We start from the raw sequence: 18,667 nt of genomic DNA on the forward strand, positions 1-18,667 counted from the left end.
ATTGTTTTAAATATGGAAATTCCTGATGCAATTCATTATCATGCCAAACAGGCTATGAGGGGATAATCATATAACCTATTGCTCATATATGATGATGCACATGCGCAATCAGCTCTTCCCCCTTCTCGCACCAACTGAGCCCGATCTTAAAACCGCGAGCAGCCTCAGACAGATCATCCGTGTGTTGGAGAGGACAACTGTCCGGCAGATGGACTTGAGCTCCGCAGGAAACGCAGGAAACTGACCTCATCTCACTTATCTTATTCCACAAGGGAATACTGATGCTGAGTCAGAAGTTGATTTTCTGCTCCAGAAGCTTCTCTCATCTCGACCAATGGGATTAGGATGAAAAGGTGAAAGTTGGCTTCTGTGAATCGGCGAATCCAACATGCTCTGATGCGTCGCATTGACAGAGGGATGTGAGGGATAAACAGTTGGCCAAGTTGGAAATCAAATCCCAGGAAACGGACTTCAGCTGAGAGGATGCTTGTAGGTGAGTGGGATAATCCATATTTACATGATTTAGGAGGTTTGGTGATTTCTTTGGGAAAGATGCAAAAGAGTTTCTCTGATTATCAATCGATTCGTCGTTGTCTTGACAGACTCTTCCCACACTTGGGACATACTTCTTGTGTCTTCTGTCTTTATTTTGTGCCAAATAATTATTGTAAAGACATTTTTTTTATTTTTGTACTAAAGAGCAAAGCCTTGCTTGTGATAATACAACATGTGCTCTTTTGTTAAAGTAAAAACAACTAAATAAAATGAGAAAAACTAATCAAAAGGGGGAAATCTCTTTCTCGCATCAGCACCCGAGGATTTGGGCTGCTGCTAAATCATCACTCTGTGCAAACATCTGTGCCAAATGGCAAAACATGAAAAATGTCTAGTTTGACAAAACTACAACATGACATACTGTGTCTGCAGCCTACGTCGTGACTGCATTATTTCGTTGTTTTGCTTGTGGACCTTCACAGGAACACGTCAACGCCATTATAGTGAATACTCAAAGCAACATTGTAGTGGCCTGGTGTCCTTGGGCTAGATGCTCCATTTAGGTCACATTTTATGTAATAGAAGGAAATGTAGCACACAGTAAATATGACTTCATGTCAAAAAGTTACATTTTATAGCCAATTCCCTGTCTTAAATATGTCCACTGCAAACACATCATATTTTCATGTAGGTTAATGTATGTAAACCACAAGATACTAAGTTAAAACAGTAAAGGGCGTAACCAGACATTGGGGGGGTCCAAATGAATACGCTTCCCCATGATATATATTTTTTAAGCGGGTATTAGGCTAGTGTGGGCAGGTGTGGTGTAACAGTCATCCAGCGTGTTCTCCTCACTGGTTGGGCATTTAACAAACTGTTCCTACTGAGGAAGTTCGTGGCTGAGGTTTCTTTTGTTAAAGTCCACAAGGACCAAAACCCCCGAGTCCGGGTTGGTCAGCTCCACCCGCCGTGTCTGGTCGAGTGTCCGCTGTGCCTCCTGCACCATGTAAACACCCACCAGGATGAATGAAGCCAACTCGTGGAGGTAGTAAAGGGGTTTACAGTTAATGATGAAGGATTCCACATCAGGAGAACAGTGTTGTAGGAGCACTGTTGCGTCGTTGCACATGTTGGAGTAGAAGCAGATTCCTCCACCCTCCGTCTTGCCGGAGAGCTCCGTGTCTCCGTGTCTGCTCTGAGCAGCTTGAAGCCCGCCAGCTGGAGCACGGAGTCCGGTATCGATCCACAGTCAGGTCCACGCGAAGCACAACACGGAGGATGTGGAAAAGTCTCTGTCTCTCCTCACCAGCAGCTCAAGTGGGTCCAGCTTGTGGCTCAGTGAGCGCAGGGTGGAGAGAACCAACGAGCCAAGAGACAGATCCATGACAGGGTTCATACAAGGAGAACATATGTCTTACATATTGTAGCGTGTCTGAAGTTCGAAAATGTATATGGTTCTGTTAGTGTTAGTGTTGCGTGGACCAGGGTTGGGGTGCCGCCCCTTCCGGGGGTTTGGGCGCGAATGTTGGGGTCGGGTGGCTGAAAGACCTGTGTTTGGTTAGTGTGAAGAGAATAAACCCAATTCATTATAAACCTGGCTCCTTATTGGCACGGAACGCTACAATATTTTCTGCTGTATATTGCGGGGGACAGATATTTATTTTCTCAGTATTTGGGGTGCGCCGCACTGAACTGTAAGTAAAGTACAAAAAATTAATTAAAATAACGAAACCTGTTATTATTATTTGTGAACGATTATCATTCATGTCTTACTAAACCTAGTCAGGCGAAAGTGAACGAGGTAAACGCATCCTTTCGGTTTCCTCTTCTAAACCAATGCAGGTCTCGTGAAAAACGATCCAAAGACTCGTTTCCGGAAACCCAGTCTGGAAATGAACGAATCAGTTGTGTTTCCTAGACTGAGCCTATGCAACAGTCCTGACACATCACTATGTCGTATACATTCAGGATTTCATCTAAGACACCCAGCATAGCCACACAAATCCGGCTAAGCTCTCTCTATTTGTTCTATTCTTTGATTGAACTCTTCTTCACCCAATGCTTCTTTTGCAGTGTTGCTATCTCTCCTGTTCCTTGAAGAAGGATTTGCTCTGGCGCAAAAGACGAAAGGTACAGATCGATCCATTCACTGCATAGACAAACTCTAACGGAACACCCTAAACCAAAAAATGCATATGCCCTGTTGTATTTACTTTATCAATCTAAATTTCATAATTTATAGAAACAGGCCAGTCTTCACATGTTATCACCAACTACACAAATAATGTTCCCACCATCTTAAATGTAAGAAAAACACTCTTGGCTGTCATACATACAGATGGAGGTGCAGGATCAAAAGGGGTTAGATCTTCTCAACGGCCGCAGCAACCCCATCACTGTGGAAACTGGAAACGAAACATAGAAGGGGGCTCCTTCAGCTCCCCAAACTACCCCAAAACATACCCTCCCAACAAGGAGTGCCTCTACGTACTGGAAGGTAACCAACAACTAAGCCTGATCTTTTCCCTGCTGAATATTTGTTGACAGAGTCTCTATAATTGTTGATTTGTATGTTTGAACTACGTTTGATCCCCCTGATGGACGTGAAAGGGAATCCTTGGATCAAAATAACACTCCTATTTGTAATCACCTGTCTTGGTCACACTGGTGTGTGGATTATTATTTCAGGATTTACTGTGATTAAACACTGACCAATGTTCAAGTTTTCCCTCTATGGTATTACAAGTACAAACAAGCTGGCAAACATTACGCTTCCATTATGTGCATCACTACAATTGTACTTTCACCAGACAGTCTGTCCCTTCTCTGGTAGCATTATATATCCCTCAAACTCTGTCAATCTGCGTAGATGTGACACATCACTCTGCTCCCCTCAGCTCTGCCACGCCAGAGGATAGAGCTGCTGTTTGATCAGACCTTCTACATCGAAGCGTCGTTTGAATGTCGCTTTGACCACATTGAGGTGCGGGACGGTCCCTTCAGCTTCTCGCCACTCATCAACCGCTTCTGTGGCTCGGCCACTCCTGGACTGGTCCTCTCCAGTGGACGCTTCATGTGGATCCGCTTCTACAGTGACGACGAGCTGGAGGGGATCGGCTTTCAAGTCCAGTACAGCTTTACAGCAGGTGATTAAAACACTGTGGAATGGATTTATTCATCCTCATCAATGTTCTCACTATACAATCATGATATAGTGAATATTCATCCAGTTTCTCAAATACTTGCACAAATTTTCCCTCAAAAGATCCTGAGTTTCATCTGCACGTGGGAGGACTCTTAAACCCCATCCCAGGTAGACAACAACAACAACATCCCCGCCTAGTCAAATAACTTCAGTTGTATCGTTTAGAGCAAAATAACAGAAGCTTCCCTTCACCATCTACTCATATGCCCTTCTCTTGTCTATTCTCGGCCTGTTGGTCAGATTGTCAGTTTGAGCTGAGTGGGGCTGACGGCATGATCCGTTCCGGGCAGGTGGAGGAGGAATATAAAGTGAAGCCAGACCAGGCAGTGGACTGCATCTGGACTATACGAGCCCCTACCAATAACAGGGTATGGCATTTGGCCTGTTTGGGTTTTACATTCCTGTATACTATCTTAATACAAAAAAAGCTTTGTTTCTCCGAAACCAGAGATAAATGTGCTTGAAGTTGTTTTTATCATTCAACACTCATACTGTATACATACAGTATATATCCAAAGCTTAAAATATGCAAAAAGGCAGTATAAAACAAATGTATGTATATTCTAACACTCAACATAAGTACAAGATGGCTCAGAATGATTTATAATTATTCCTCTAACACAGGAATGTTGTCTCATAGCCAAACAAATTGGAAAGGACGTCACAAAAAATGATCACGTATTTGACATCTCTTCTCACTGCTTATTACAGATTTACCTTCGTTTCTTGGAATACCAAATGGAAAACTCAAATGAATGTAAGAAGAACTTTGTAGCGGTTTATGATGGCAGCAATGCCATCGAGGACCTGAAGGTAATACATTCTGTAAAAAAAAATCCTTTAAAACAAAAAAAAGTACCTCAATGTGTATTTTGTTGCACATTGTATTGCATTCTGTCCTTTTGCTAGAAAACATCAATCTTTTTTTCCTTGTCATACATAATTAATTTTTAATTTTAATTAAAATATTTGAAGTTGCAACTGTTCTACAGACCTTGACCTCAATGAGACTGCACATCCAAAACAATACAAGAAAATGGTGTGTGGTTTCTTGCAGGCCAAGTTTTGTAGTACAGTAGCTAATGACATCATGCTGGATACCGGTGTCGGAGTAGTGAGGATGTGGGCTGATGAAACAAGCCGTCTCAGCCGCTTCAGGATGCTGTTCACTTCTTTTGAGGACCGTGAGTTTCACCTTCGGATAACTTTTAAAAATCTGCCATATGCCTTTTTAGCTTCTATTTTTATAGTTTAGATTCTGCAGCAGTGACAGAATTGGGACTGAATATATATTGTGAACAGATTTGTAGCTGCAGCCTCCTGTGGTTTCCATTCCATTCTCCAGCTTTTTAAGGAGTAACATAGCATAGTGTTACAATGTAACGTAAAAATATAACATAACTACTTAACGAAACAACATGAAGTACCACGTGACGTAAAGTAACAATGTAACGTAACAATGTAACGTAACTACTTATGTAACTGTGTAACGTAACTACGTAACGTAACTACTTAACGTAACAACGTAAAGTACCAACGTCACGTAACTACGTGACATAAAGTAACAATGTAATATAACTATTTAACGTAACTGTGTAACGTAACTACTTAACGTATCTACATTACGTAAAAACATAGTACCAACGTGACGTAAAGTAACAATGTAACGTAACTATGTAACGTAACTACTTAACGTAACAACGTAAAGTACCAACGTGACATATCTACGTGACATAAAGTAACAATGTAACGTAACTACGTAATGTAACCACTCAACCTTACAACGTGACGTAACTACGCGACATTATTAACAATGTAACGTAACAAGGTAAAGTAACAGCGTAACATAACAGAAAAGCGTAGCGCAACAGCGTATCGTGACTAGCATATGTTGGCTTTGATGGCATCACATCCTCATGCACTTGTTTGTGTTTCAGCACCCTGTTTGGGCAGTGCATTCTTTTGCCACACTAACATGTGCATCAACACTTCTCTGGTGTGCAACGGCATACAAAACTGTGTCTTTCCCTGGGATGAAAGCAACTGCAAAGGTACTCCAGTTGTGCCTAGACACAAAATCTGCTATTATGGAAATGAGTTGTGTGGCGATATGTACTTTAATACCTGCTTGACAATCTCCTTTAAAATCGACACTCACACAGGCCTGTCCCTCATGTTTGTTTCTCCCTGATACCAAGTAGTGCATATTGGAGAATGTTGGACAGTACAGAATATCCTTTCTCATGTCCTCTTGGCAGGAAAAATCATGATCTCATCTTTGGCGACTTTCTAGAAAAAAGATCATTAAGGCCTTTTGGCTTATTGGCTCTTAAGCATCTTAATTTAATGTGTTGGCTCTTTATCAGCTAAACTGGCATTTAGTGAAGGCTCTGAATTGTACCTAGAAACCAAATATACGGACTGAGCTGATGGAAATGGCAACCCGTAATTTAATGAGGTACTCCCTGCGTCTCTAAATGTCTCTCATATTTCCTGTCTCTTTGATTCTCATCCAGAGAAAAAGAGCAAAGGGGTTTTTCACCAGATCACAAAGACTCATGGGACAGTAATCTGTGTGTCTACGGGAGTGGTGTTACTGCTCCTCATCGTCTCCATCCTGGTGCAAGTAAAACAGCCACGAAAGAAGGTACTATAGAGTGGTGTTGTTTATTAATCCGTGTCGCATCTCAAAATATTGATTGGATCACGATTTGGTGTTGGTTAGGTGTTGGTACGTAAGAATAACCTGTTCCACCGAGGAGACTTCCAGGAGGTCTTTGACCCCCCGCATTATGAACTCTTTACTCTCAGAGACAAGGTTAGTTTGATTACTTTGAATCATTGTTCGCTGTACAAGGTTATTTTCTTTTACACAACAACGGTATCTTTTTTAGGATATGTCTGGGGACCTTGGGGAGTTATCAGAAGAGCTCCAGTCCCTGCAGGCGCTCAGGAGATCCTCATCCGGCTCACGCTGTATTCACGAACACCACTGTGGCTCTCAGGCTTCTCTTAACTCCGTCAAAGCCATCCACGGTGCACGTGAAATGGGAAGAGGTTCCCTGGAGCTTCTGCCTTTCAGGGGGGACCTTCAAAGCGCATTACCTACCTTCAGGGACTTGAACAGCAGCATGCGGAAGAAGAGCTGGCCCAGTATGAAACCAGGACGGACGCAAGGCCGTCAGGTTATGGCGGATAGAGCGACGGGCCGCCAAGATAGAGTGATGGAAGAGGATGAAGAGGTTGAGGAAGATGGACGGTATGACGTGTACGTACGCAAAGCAGGAAGCCGAAGAGGTAACTATGAAATGGCCCAGCAAAGGTCCTTGTCCATGGACTTCTGAAAAGAAAAGACAAGGAGGGAAAGTACTGAGGTGATAACTTTATTAAACACAGCCACATTTGGGGGTATTCCTTGACCTTTCTTTTTTCACTTGCCTCCTCCTCACTGAGGTTGGGAAATGCAGGTCCTGAGAGGAACAAATCTCCGGGATTTATATAATAATTTCAAGATACTTGAGCAGCGGCAACTCTATTTGAACACTAAAACATCCAATAGTGAGCTGCTTTCATATTTGGGATCGTAGTGAAAGGGAAGAAAGAGCATGATTATTATTTCCAATGTATTTTGTTCAAAACAATTTCCTGTAAAGCAAATTTATTTTGTTCACAAATGTTTTCAATCAATGTTCAAACTTTGTTTTAAGGAATGGTTACATTTTAACGAAATAATGTATAAATCACCTTTCAGTTTCTGTTGATCTCTTATCACCTTCATTAAATAATAAATATATACATTCCAGAACCCTTTTTGGTTTATGAAAAGTATAGTCAAGCCTTTGAATGAGTCAGCAGTTGAGCAGTCACTGATGTCCTGGCCGGTTTGTTTGTGTTGAGCAGGAATCTTTTAAAAGGTGCGTCACACAAGAATGCTGATCCCCTGATCCCTTTTAATGATAATCATCACATAGCTACTAAAAGCACCGGACTGTTTTGCATTTTCAAGGGCAAACCTTTGGTTTCATTTTTTTATTTTGGTTGTAGACACAAACTTGACTGATGAGGTTTTTAATTTGTCCAATGGAGATTTTTTTTAAGAAGACCATGTAACAGTTATTAACTGATTAAGTCAGAGATCTGTTCACTGGTATTTTCTTTCCTCGAGCCAACAAATTCACATGCGCACAGTGTACGCCTTTGACAGATGGCCTCCGATAACCTGTAGTTTAACCTGTTGATGAGAAGGTGTTCAATGTGCCAGACTAATTAGGTAACCCAGGACCTGGAGAAAAAAACATTAACACATCCATACTTCACTGGGCAGTTAATGGAACAATTTTGTGTGAGACAAGCATGAACTTGCAGTGTTGTCTCCACATTAGGTGTGCTGTTTATGTCCATGAGTCTTGAGCATAATTGATACAATAATAGAAGGTTTACTATAGTTATCCCATTTTGATTTTTCATGAGAACAAACAGCCGGCAAGAGAGAATAGATCATTCATTAGGACTTGAACTGCGCTGCTCAAAGATTTTTTAATTCTGCCTCAAATTTGAAGAAATACGATTTATCAAAACTCTTATTTTGTTAAAGCTGCTGAGAGTGGCAGAATTTCTGTGAAACTGTGCTGCACAGTTAGTATTTTTATCACATAGGCAGGATATCTGGGTCACTTTGAAGGATTGCCCAAAAGAAATACAACAATTTGAAACCATATTACGCATTGGGTTATTTGTTTTAATACAACTGAAAAACACGTATAATCTTACACAACTTTGTTAAATACATCCTTTATGTTATGTGTTGTGTCAAGCAGGCAGCTGCGTGACCTTCAGCAAAGAAAGTTCAAGTTGACTTAATAGTACAGTAGATAAATGAGTGAGTCAGGTGATCAAACACCAAAAGGTTGACCTGCGGTTTGTCAACCATTAACAGGGTTCATGTCCACATGTCCATGATGTTTAGGATATAATAACAGAAAACTCTACTCATCTTGTATGAATGTGTGATGTATGATCCTGTATGTCATGTATCATCTTATGTGGGACTTCAGTTACACAACAAAGCACTAATCTATATGAGATGTGTTTATGGTTGCACACAGGCATGACAAAGCAGATGTTTCGTCCCTTCTTTGTCAGCATTTGTCAGGGTTCCAACTCATAAATGCTACTCTGACACGTCCTTCTGAAATGGCGCATTGGTGAATCCGAATGGTGTAACTCGAAACAGGTTTTTCAAAATTATTTTCTTGAACCACAGAGTGACGGTTGCACACCAGGTCAACCATTAAAATACTTTTATCAAACAATATAACACCTGTAAAGAAATTTCTCAAAAGGAAAATCACATTACACAATCATATCATAATTCTTAACAGCATTTTTAAACCTGTGCATTAATAGCACGTGTATAAATACGATCTTACAATCCCTCCAGAAATCCCTTTGTTCCCATTCATACAAAAAATGTGCTTCAATATGCAGGAAAATCAGCAGCTGCAGGGATAAACTGAATCTGTTTTTGTTTTTATTAGGAGTTTTTGTTTGTCCTTCATCTCTTTCATTTCCTTTCATCCTTGGCTCAGAAATGAGATCATATGTTTCAGTCTATATTCATACAAATTCATGAAGTGTGCAGGCATGGGGTCACGCTGCCTCAAGACAGTAGGTTGTTTCTGCAGCACAACGACTGTCAGAAATCATGGTCTGCAATCAAAATGAGCCTCTCAGTGATTCATCAAAGAAGGCCAGGCGTTGCTGTGCCACAAGGGGTGTATTCTCCCCAAAAACAGCCTCTGTGAAGTTGGGTCGTCTCCAAGCATAAACCATACTGTTCAGGAAGCCCTGCAAAGACACACTTGCAGCCTGTAAAAATAAAAATAATGAAATCGGCAGCTCAGACATCAGATAAAATTTCCTCTGACATACCTGTATAATATAAAGGCCAAATAGGCTGCGTTGTTCAATGTTTGTCCAGATCATCAGGGTAGACAGCAGAATGAGGAAAAGAGCTACAACACAAAGAAACATTAATCTGATGAAGATTTTCATTTGAGGAAATGTGGTACATTCGATTTAAATGTGCATATGTCTGTATGTATGTGTGTGTGTGTGTGTGTGTGTGTGTGTGTGTGTGTGTGTGTGTGTGTGTGTGTGTGTGTGTGTGAGAGAGAGAGAGAGAGAGAGAGAGAGAGAGAGAGTGTGTACCTGGTGCCCAGCTGAGTAAGATGACTATCACCATATTTCTTGCTGTGGAAAACACTCCTTTGATTCTCCTTCTTGAACGTCCATCTCCCTCCACAGGAAATAGCCCTTCCTGCTCATTCCTTTCATACCATTTTCCAACCTTATAGTAAATGACCTGAAACAAGAAAAACAATCAGCCGGCTAACACAAATGTAAATATCTCATTCAAGGCTGTAGATAGCGCTGTACAATTAAAAGTGAAAACTATTTTTAAATAACTGACAATAGTCATATTATTGCATATTACTTACAGAGCAAGACAACATCACTGGTATCACAACGAGGAAAAGAAAAACTCTGATGAAAGTGTCATGAATTCTTTCCTTGGAAAAAATGAACATGTTTTCACATTCAGTACAAACACAAAATGTCAATTAAACATGCTAATCACACATATGAAAATTAAATAATAATCAAAGGTTGTGAAATAAAACACTGCGAAAAAAAGTGAATAAATACACAAAGAGTCTTTTGTTTAGAAAATGTATCAATAGTGTGTTATGCTTACATCATCAGAGCAGGAATCCCTCCAGACATGCAAGAACAAGATACAACTAAGAAAAAGATAAAACTTCAAAAATCAATGGGATTACACCTGTTTCTCCTCTGTTACATATTTTAAACTAGTTATTTAAGAGTGGGTTCATAATGAAAGTTGTGTGCTCACCTGGTGCAGTATTTTGTATCATTACGGACGATCGATGAACTGTCACTGACTGGAAACAGTGAGGTAGATTTTATGAGGGGAGTTAGCACATATGCTAAGTACATTACAATGGGGATCAACCTGTTGTATTGGAAAAACAGAGATACATATATAAATAGTGTATAACAAGATGGCCTCCAAAAATGCGGGTAATGTAATTCAACTTATAGGATATTGGAAACAAACTTACCAAACAATGCCATATACAGGTATAGTAACTATTTTCCTTCTACATTGAATCTGTAAAGCGGACAGATCGGAAGAATTACTTTATTGAATGAGTTCTAACTCTTTTGTATGAATCTAAAAACACGCCTCACTTGGACCCCCTCGTCCTCTGTAGGTCTTGCTCTCCACCCTTGGATTGGGATCTTTGACTTCCATGCGTAAACCACCACCAGCAGAAATGAAATGAAGTAAAATGTCTGGAATGGAATGGATGGACACATACGTATGCAAATCTTAAGTAAAACAATTCATTGCAGCACAATAAACAGTAAAGCAAAATATGACCTAGATGTCATTAGCTATGATTTCACCATGAATATAGTTTGCACGCATTAAAAACTATAGGGCACAATTGAATATAATCCATCAACACTGCAACCAATGCAATTATTCCTTTCAAGCTTGGAGTTGCATCATTTTCACCTATTCAGAAATGTAACCTGACATTTTGCTTTGAATAAATATTGGCCTTTGAAAGGCTAAAGATTTTCCATATCTGCTTTTTGAATGAATGCTCCAGTGCCTTTCTTCCCACAATCTATTCTTTTGTAAAAGAAAGTTGAATGTAAAATCAAATCTACTTTGCCCTTAACTCTTTGCACTGTAACTGTAAACTGCCGACCTCATTTCTTTAATTTAATGAACAGATGGTTTTGACATATTTCCAGTTCCAGTTCCAGTCGTCAGCAACTCAAGCGATTTGATTAGACACTTACTGATCTAACCTTCAACCCTCAAGATAGATATTTCAGCTGGAAAGTACCTACATCTCTTGATGTCCTTGTCTAGTTGTAATACATCAAACCTCAAACCTCCACACACCAGGAAACTGACTGAATAAAAGTAACTGTTTCTCACCAGAGACAGCGGCAGGCTGTATTGGCAGATGGTTACACTGTTGTCAATGCTAACTTTGCTCATGACACTAGTGGACATGAGGATCAGAGAAGCCAGGAGGTCTGCCAGAGAGAGCTGAACCAGGAGGTGCACCTGCAAACAGATAATTAAAAAGGGTGTTGCTTCGTTGTAAAACAGTGAGAGGCACAGACGAAAATCAACAAATTCTCTGCAATGAAGCCATCTTTAGCAAAACATCAGCAAACCATAACAGCTATAGAATGAAGTCTTCTGATCAACCACACAACATATGGCACAGAATAAATACACATACAGAACTACAAACCACCTGACTCACCTGCTCTTTTAAGTGCCTCCATCTCACCATGGAAACCACCAGGACAGAAAAACTCCCAATCACACTGTGGTTAATCAGAAATATGCCGAGTATTATTGAACACCATAGAGCGTTGGGTCACTTTATATTACACATTGTTTTGAAGCCATAGTAATACACACCACATCAACACTGAATATAAAACAAGGTGGGTATATTTAACTAGTCACTTGTCTGAGGATGAGATAGGGCCCTGAGCCTGAAAGACAACGTTTCTCTGATACAGGTGGTAAGATTATTTATACATCGTAACACTTCTCTTGGCTCCAGAAACTTATTAACTGATTTTTTTCCCCTGCATTTAGTCGTGCACCAGCGATTCTTTTTCACAAGCAAAAGTAAGACATTAAGGCACTCGTAAAGATAGCAGTACACAGCAGCAAAGTGAAATAGTTCACTGAAAGAAGTTTTCAGCAGCTACAAACATCCTGTGAAGTGCTTAATACTTAAATGCCATAATCTGGTTGCTACCACAACTCCAATGTAAATATTAAACATTTGTTGCTGGTAAGGAAGCAAGCATAAAATAGAAAAAAACATCTGAAGAAGCGTTTTACCTGGGAGTAAGTAACACTAAGTACTCAGTGGAGAGAATGTCAATCTAATAAAAAACAGATTTCAAACATTGTTATAAGAAATGTATCAATCGTTTTCATTCAAGAAAGCTGTTGTCAGTTAATTTAAACAGAAAAATAAGCTATGAAGTCAAAGTTCCTACCTGATATCCACTCAGTATACCATTATCCTCCATGGTGAATTTCCAAAAATCAATCTATTAAAATTCTACTCCACTGTTCTTGTGCTCAGCTAAATAACCCGTCTCCATAACCGAGCTTTATGACAATATGATGGCTTGTCGAAGCACACCTCTATAATACTCCACGCCTTGTCACATGTTGCAGTTTGACTCCACCTGCTTTAAGTGTGAGCTTTTAAAAAGAAGTCCCGAGGTGGAATCAGAATGTTTCTTCTCTTTGTGTTACAGAGACATCTAGTGGCATGAAACAGCATTGCATCTTTACATAAAAACATTTGCCTGCAAATAAAGTAAGTAATTTCATCTATGTCAACGACGGACTGCTCAACAATGGCGTGGGGTATATTATATACAAACAAATCTCGAATGTGTTGGTAAAAAACTACACGATGCACCCAAAACGTTTATGTTTACAGATATCGATGTGTGTTGATAAAGTTGATTCAAACTGATGACGTCATAGATTCCACGTTGGCCCGGACGTGGCACTCGTCAGTGCCCTATAACCGGATCAGTATAAAGCTAATACACGTCAGTTTTGCTGAGGTTAATATCAGTGCTTGTTTCTTACAATATATTCAGACATCATCGAGCAATTATGGGGCTAACAATCTCGTCGATCTTTGAACGGATGTTTGGCAAAAAGCAAATGAGGATTTTGATGGGTGAGTGAAGCCTGTCTTGGCAAAAGGGTTTTTAGCTTTAACGGTAGCTAACCCGGGTAAGTAATGGTAGCTAGCTAGCTAGCGTTAGCTAAGGTAGTTCTTGATGTGCTTTCATTGGCAGTGCGGTTGCACAACATTGAGGCATAAGCGGAATGAAAGACTAAAAACCGTTTGATTAATTGCAGCTGTGTGTATACATATAACAGTTATATATATATATATATATATATACAAATACACACAATATAACGTTAGCCTCCCCAACAAGCGCTTTGCTAGCATATGACGTTAGCCGCATTTCAGTTGTTTAGAAAGAAGTTTGGCATTTGGTTCGGCGGACGCCAATTTCTTTCCAGGCAAATAGCTTAAATAATAAATAAAGTATTGTTTAGTGTGCTTTTATATTGTATTAGCGTTTTAATGAAATACTTGGGCCTCAATTACCAAGTGTCTTTCACCACTTCCAGTATCTCATCACTTTAGTTGTAATATAACAGTTAATGGTTGTTCATTGGTAATCAACTGACGTCATATAGAGAAATCTCATATTAGTTAACCTAATGTGTTATACGGTAACTTTTTATGGAGTTTTCGTTTCTCTACTTCTATAACATTTTATTGGGAAACTCCAACGTTGACTAACTCCTTATGACGTTTGATGGGTGTCATCGTGCGTCGCTGGATCTGGGTAGTTAGGGAGTGTCTTGACCTCGATGAAAACGTATTTCTGTATTTTGCTATCCTAGTTGATAAAATGTTGACTTGACACTTTTCTCCTCTAGTTGGGCTAGATGCTGCCGGAAAAACAACTATCTTGTACAAATTGAAGCTTGGTGAAATTGTGACCACCATTCCAACCATTGGTAAGAGACACACTGATTAATGATTAATTAACTGGTTAATTTTAATTTGTCATTTTTACCTGTTTTAATGTATAATTCTAAATGTTTGTACTGATTGAACTTTGGGTGCATTATTATAAGAACCTGTCGCTTCTCTTACCCATCTAAAGGTTTCAATGTGGAGACTGTAGAATATAAAAATATCAGCTTCACTGTGTGGGATGTGGGTGGCCAGGACAAGATCAGACCCCTCTGGAGACATTACTTCCAGAACACACAGGTAGGAATGTGACTGTAGCTTGGGACAACCTTCGTATCGTAATGCCTGTGTAAAATGCACTGTCAGGGAGGAGTATTACTTATATGCAACTCTCTAATACTTCTACTCTGGTTACAGAGTAAAGAATGAAACGGCTTTACTTAATTCTGTAATCAACCAGTATTCATGTCAGAGTATAATGCTGAAGCTTTGCTAAGTAAGGGAGTTAAGTGGAACGATGCCAAAGCTGTTAGATTCCATTTAATATTATTTTAACTCATGCCTTACTTTCAACAAGGACTTTGCAGCACATTTTTGTTAATGAGGGCTTTATGTAATGCTTGCATACATTTTCATGAAGCTTGTATGTATAACTTCATTCAATCAAATATAATTGCTGTGGTTCTCCCTGTATTTATGACTGCTTTGTAAAATTGCATTAAGAAAAGGGAAATTAATAACTTTTTGTGGTTTAACCTAGGGCCTCATCTTTGTGGTGGACAGCAATGACAGAGAGAGAGTGGCAGAGTCTGCAGAGGAGCTCACAAAGATGGTTTGTATTTACATGTTCAGCTCAAAACAATCCATTTATTAGTTTTTTTTGGGGGTCATTTTTATTTTTCGTAGTTTAGGCAATGAAGTTAGTTTATCTTTAGTTTAGTACTAGTCAAAATGCCTTTTCTGTTAATTTTGTCAGCCAATATTTTTTTTTAGATTAAACATTGGGAAATTGGGAGGATGAGGTGGAAAGGCAATCGAAAATCATTCTGGTTGGGTTGTTTTAATTTTGCCTTGTTTTTTCGTTTAATTGAACAAATATTTAGTCCAGCCCTTTTTTAAAACACACACCCACACACACACAGAGATGCACGAATAGCCCAAGGCTTTTGAATCCATTAGATAACAGTGCTTTGTGCTTCCTTAGTGTCACTGGCATAACTTGCTAATAGGCGTGGTTAACTCATCGATGAGTCACCAAAATATTGTCAATGAAAAGAATTCTGTTTTCACTAAGCAAAATGTCACGTCATCAGGGCCACAGTTTGTCACAATGTAGTGGGTATTTCAATTTGAAAGGTTTCATTTGTTGCATTGATTTTTTTATTTTGACCATGAAGTTCTGAAGGCCAGTGAGGAATAAGCATCAAAGTAGTGTATTATTAATATAATGTAGGTGAGTAAAGACTACTCTTTAGTTTAAAATGACTCTTAATTCACTGCTTCTTAAACCTCCAGCTCTAAAGCTGAAGGTAAAAAATGTATATATATATATTATTATGATGTCCAAATTGGCTTTTTTCTGTTCTTTAAAAAGGATACATTCTGCTCTATATATTTTTTGCCTTATTTTACTCATGGGGAAGATCTGAAACACAAGGCATCGTGGGCATTTCCCCACTGCATTATTTTGTTTTTTCATGCATGCTAGATTAACTTAATAAATTTACATACACCGAACTCACTCACTGCTAGCACCAATTACACAAGCGGAGCAAAATGACAGCTACAATCAGAATGGTTGCTCAACTGATCACTATTAGGAACCATCCCAAGTAAAACAAGGTCTTTCCAGGTAGAACCCCGACCAATGACACCTAAAACTGCACCCTTTCTTGCATTATTACTAAGGGATGTAGTTTGCATGTATTCTGACCACATTGGTGCACTGTACCGTATCTTGAAGTGAAGTCTAAAGTCATGCCAATGTCTTAAGTATTCACAACCATAAATATCTCCCTGTAGATCATTCTTCAATCAGTCTTTGAGCTGATGTTCCAATCTGTTTTTGTCCCTCTAGCTGAATGAGGATGAGTTGAAAGATGCTGTGTTGCTGGTGTTTGCTAACAAACAGGACCTTCCCAATGCCTTAACAGTCAACGAACTCACAGACAAACTTGGCCTGCAGACCCTCCGCCACAAAAATGTAAGTTATGTTACTGAACACCTGCAGTAAGATTCATGATAACATAATAAGAGTCACATTTGTATCTTTCTCTATTCTAATCTGCGCCATTTCATCTCTTACCCCACAGTGGCAAATTCAGTCTACCTGTGCTACCCAGGGTGCTGGGCTGTACGAGGGACTCGAATGGCTATCCAAAGAGTTAACCAAGAACTAAAGAAGGCTCAGACTGAGAGATGAGGCTCAACTCCACATGACCGCAGAGAAGGCACAGACATTCAATCCAGAAACATTTGGTCTTTCAGAACCAATGTTGACCAAAAGGACTAGGCTGGTGGACAATGTAGAATTGTCTTTGGGAAATTTTAATACCACATTTTTTTTTCTTATTAATAATATTATCTTGTTATAGTGCTGTTTTTCCTGTCCTTTTTCTTTTTTTTTGTTCCCTAATCCTTACATGGCAACAATTTTCTAAATACGCATTCACCTGCGTGGTGAGCTAAATTGCCGTAAAGGGAAATTGAATGGAAACAATAACGGGAGTGAAGGAAGTGGTTTTTCCCACATGTTACCTCTGCTTCTGTCTTTGCAGAATTTGCAGTAATTGACCACTTTTATAATTGAATGACTTTGTTGGCCATTATTGAGCTCAGAGCTGATACATAACTGATAATATAACTATAGCTTTGGTGAGGGACAACTTGTCGTCTCCCTGCGGCTTTTCATCTCCACAACATTATTTGACTGCTGCACAGAACTGACCCTTTGCTCTTCACCTCTGTATCTCGTTCGTATTCATATCCTTAAAGGCCAGTGACCCGTAGAGGGAGATGGATGAGGAATCCATCTTTTTCCCATAGTTGGTTAGGTGTGTGGATCCCCATGGCCTCCCAGTAATTATCCAAAGGGGAAATTGTGCCTTCTGGTCCCGTTTACCACAAATCTGACTAATCCTGTTTGCATCTCATTTTTAGTCTACGATCACTCATTTGGTGCTTAAGTGACTGAATATTATAACAAAAGACATTTTCTTCTGCAGTGTATGCCGACATGCAGCAGAGCCACGCTAGTATAAATGTAGATTGCTTCTTTACAACTTAACTATCAACCAGGATTTCATGCCATTCTAACCTTTTTTTTTTCAGCACCTTGCATGACTCAGGATTTGAATCTATTTTTATTTCTGCTGACACTCTTAACAGAAAATCTTTTTCACCCTAAAAAGGAGGAAGGAAGTGCCTTTCTTGTGTAGACACATGGCCGATGTCAGTGTGACACAAAAAAGCAGCACGTTTTTGTTTGTTCCGGTGTGTTGTAGTATCTGAAGGCAAATACTGTAAACAAAAGCATACTTTCCCTGGTAGTTTCTTTTTTGTGTGTACATTCCAACCTATGCTTGCAGATGCTGGAGCTGCCACTCTTAAAATTATTCCCGAAAAACATTTTACAAAAAAAGCTCTTAATAAAGACAATGTTAAAACCAATTTACATTTTGGTCTCCAGTTATTAATGAACACATTTTATCTGGACTTGAAGCTAGTGCTTATTTAAAATACACTTTACTTTATTCAAGATCAAATGAAGTTTCCTTGATATCTTGTATCATGATAGCAGACTATAAATGCTCAACTTTTTACTATTGTCAAACTGTGCCTGATAGGAGGAAGTGTAAAAGGTTTTTGAAATAAATGCTTTTCCTGGGCATTGTTTGGTTTAACGTTACTCTTTCACCACTACACTTCCTAAAACCTCTGTTTCTGGGTGTTGGCAATAACTAAGCAAGCTTATTATGCAAAAGAACAAATGTCACGAGTTTCACGAGTCATGTAGCTCTCTACCAACAAGTGAGTTAAAAGCAATTCATTGAGAAAGCCCTTTCAATGCCATGCTTTAGCAGGGCGGAGAGCTAGTGGATCCGAGCTGCATTTGATGTTGGCTGATACCTGGAACAGAATGGCACGGAGAACATGCCAACACATGCCTTGTCTACTGTCAAACATGCTAAGATCAGTTAATGGTTGCAACAGTCTTTTTTCGTTTTTGTGTGCTTGTAAATTAAAGTGAAAGTGGATAATAAACAAAACTGAGTTTTCAAAATTGGCCCATCCAGCTAATCAG

General features: G+C 39.4%; 3 protein-coding genes across 4 annotated transcripts; 2 read left to right on the forward strand and 1 right to left on the reverse strand.

Moving 5' to 3' along the window:
* The first annotated feature begins 91 nt into the window (after positions 1 to 91).
* On the forward strand, positions 92 to 7,520 carry neto2b (neuropilin (NRP) and tolloid (TLL)-like 2b). The gene is made up of 13 exons (XM_037451681.2): positions 92 to 179; positions 425 to 493; positions 2,572 to 2,628; positions 2,837 to 2,995; positions 3,396 to 3,644; positions 3,764 to 3,811; positions 3,944 to 4,071; positions 4,415 to 4,516; positions 4,761 to 4,887; positions 5,641 to 5,754; positions 6,220 to 6,350; positions 6,429 to 6,521; positions 6,598 to 7,520. Exons 1-13 carry the CDS (start codon positions 92 to 94, stop codon positions 7,045 to 7,047), a joined length of 1,815 nt encoding a protein of 604 aa, XP_037307578.2. The 3' UTR covers positions 7,048 to 7,520.
* A 911-nt stretch (positions 7,521 to 8,431) lies between these two features.
* Positions 8,432 to 13,003, reverse strand: si:dkey-30c15.2 (uncharacterized protein LOC558938 homolog). 2 transcript variants are annotated; one of them, XM_037451651.2, is made up of 12 exons: positions 12,839 to 13,003; positions 12,678 to 12,721; positions 12,082 to 12,145; positions 11,745 to 11,876; positions 10,979 to 11,083; positions 10,849 to 10,898; positions 10,620 to 10,739; positions 10,461 to 10,506; positions 10,204 to 10,275; positions 9,914 to 10,067; positions 9,635 to 9,717; positions 8,432 to 9,571 (listed from the first exon to the last, which is right to left on the reverse strand). In XM_037451651.2, the coding sequence occupies exons 1-12, from the start codon at positions 12,869 to 12,871 to the stop codon at positions 9,419 to 9,421; spliced, it is 1,056 nt and encodes a 351-aa protein (XP_037307548.2). In that variant the 5' UTR covers positions 12,872 to 13,003; the 3' UTR covers positions 8,432 to 9,418. The 2 variants fall into 2 exon arrangements, with proteins under 2 accessions (XP_037307548.2, XP_037307550.2); XM_037451653.2 differs by lacking the exon at positions 12,678 to 12,721.
* Positions 13,004 to 13,357: 354 nt separating this feature from the next.
* On the forward strand, positions 13,358 to 18,033 carry LOC119196218 (ADP-ribosylation factor 4-like). Its single transcript, XM_037451748.2, has 6 exons — positions 13,358 to 13,542; positions 14,325 to 14,405; positions 14,555 to 14,664; positions 15,125 to 15,196; positions 16,442 to 16,567; positions 16,677 to 18,033. The coding sequence occupies exons 1-6, from the start codon at positions 13,476 to 13,478 to the stop codon at positions 16,761 to 16,763; spliced, it is 543 nt and encodes a 180-aa protein (XP_037307645.1). The 5' UTR covers positions 13,358 to 13,475; the 3' UTR covers positions 16,764 to 18,033.
* Positions 18,034 to 18,667: the final 634 nt, after the last annotated feature.

Source organism: Pungitius pungitius, chromosome 6 (assembly GCF_949316345.1).
Source record: "Pungitius pungitius chromosome 6, fPunPun2.1, whole genome shotgun sequence".
In the NCBI taxonomy this organism is placed as follows: domain Eukaryota; kingdom Metazoa; phylum Chordata; class Actinopteri; order Perciformes; family Gasterosteidae; genus Pungitius; species Pungitius pungitius.

Bases quoted from the DNA above. Each gene is read 5' to 3' on its own strand.
- neto2b (XM_037451681.2), top strand. From the start codon at position 92: ATGATGCACATGCGCAATCAGCTCTTCCCCCTTCTCGCACCAACTGAG. The intron at 3,645-3,763 runs GTGATTAAAACA...TTCCCTCAAAAG, and splicing joins CCAGTACAGCTTTACAGCAG to ATCCTGAGTTTCATCTGCAC. The intron at 4,888-5,640 runs GTGAGTTTCACC...TTTGTGTTTCAG, and splicing joins GTTCACTTCTTTTGAGGACC to CACCCTGTTTGGGCAGTGCA.
- si:dkey-30c15.2 (XM_037451651.2), bottom strand. From the start codon at position 12,871: ATGGAGGATAATGGTATACTGAGTGGATATCAG. The intron at 11,877-12,081 runs GTGAGTCAGGTG...ATCTGTTTGCAG, and splicing joins GGAGGCACTTAAAAGAGCAG to GTGCACCTCCTGGTTCAGCT. The intron at 10,276-10,460 runs GTAAGCATAACA...ATTTTTTCCAAG, and splicing joins GGGATTCCTGCTCTGATGAT to GAAAGAATTCATGACACTTT.
- LOC119196218 (XM_037451748.2), top strand. From the start codon at position 13,476: ATGGGGCTAACAATCTCGTCGATCTTTGAACGGATGTTTGGCAAAAAG. The intron at 14,406-14,554 runs GTAAGAGACACA...ACCCATCTAAAG, and splicing joins GACCACCATTCCAACCATTG to GTTTCAATGTGGAGACTGTA. The intron at 15,197-16,441 runs GTTTGTATTTAC...TTGTCCCTCTAG, and splicing joins CAGAGGAGCTCACAAAGATG to CTGAATGAGGATGAGTTGAA.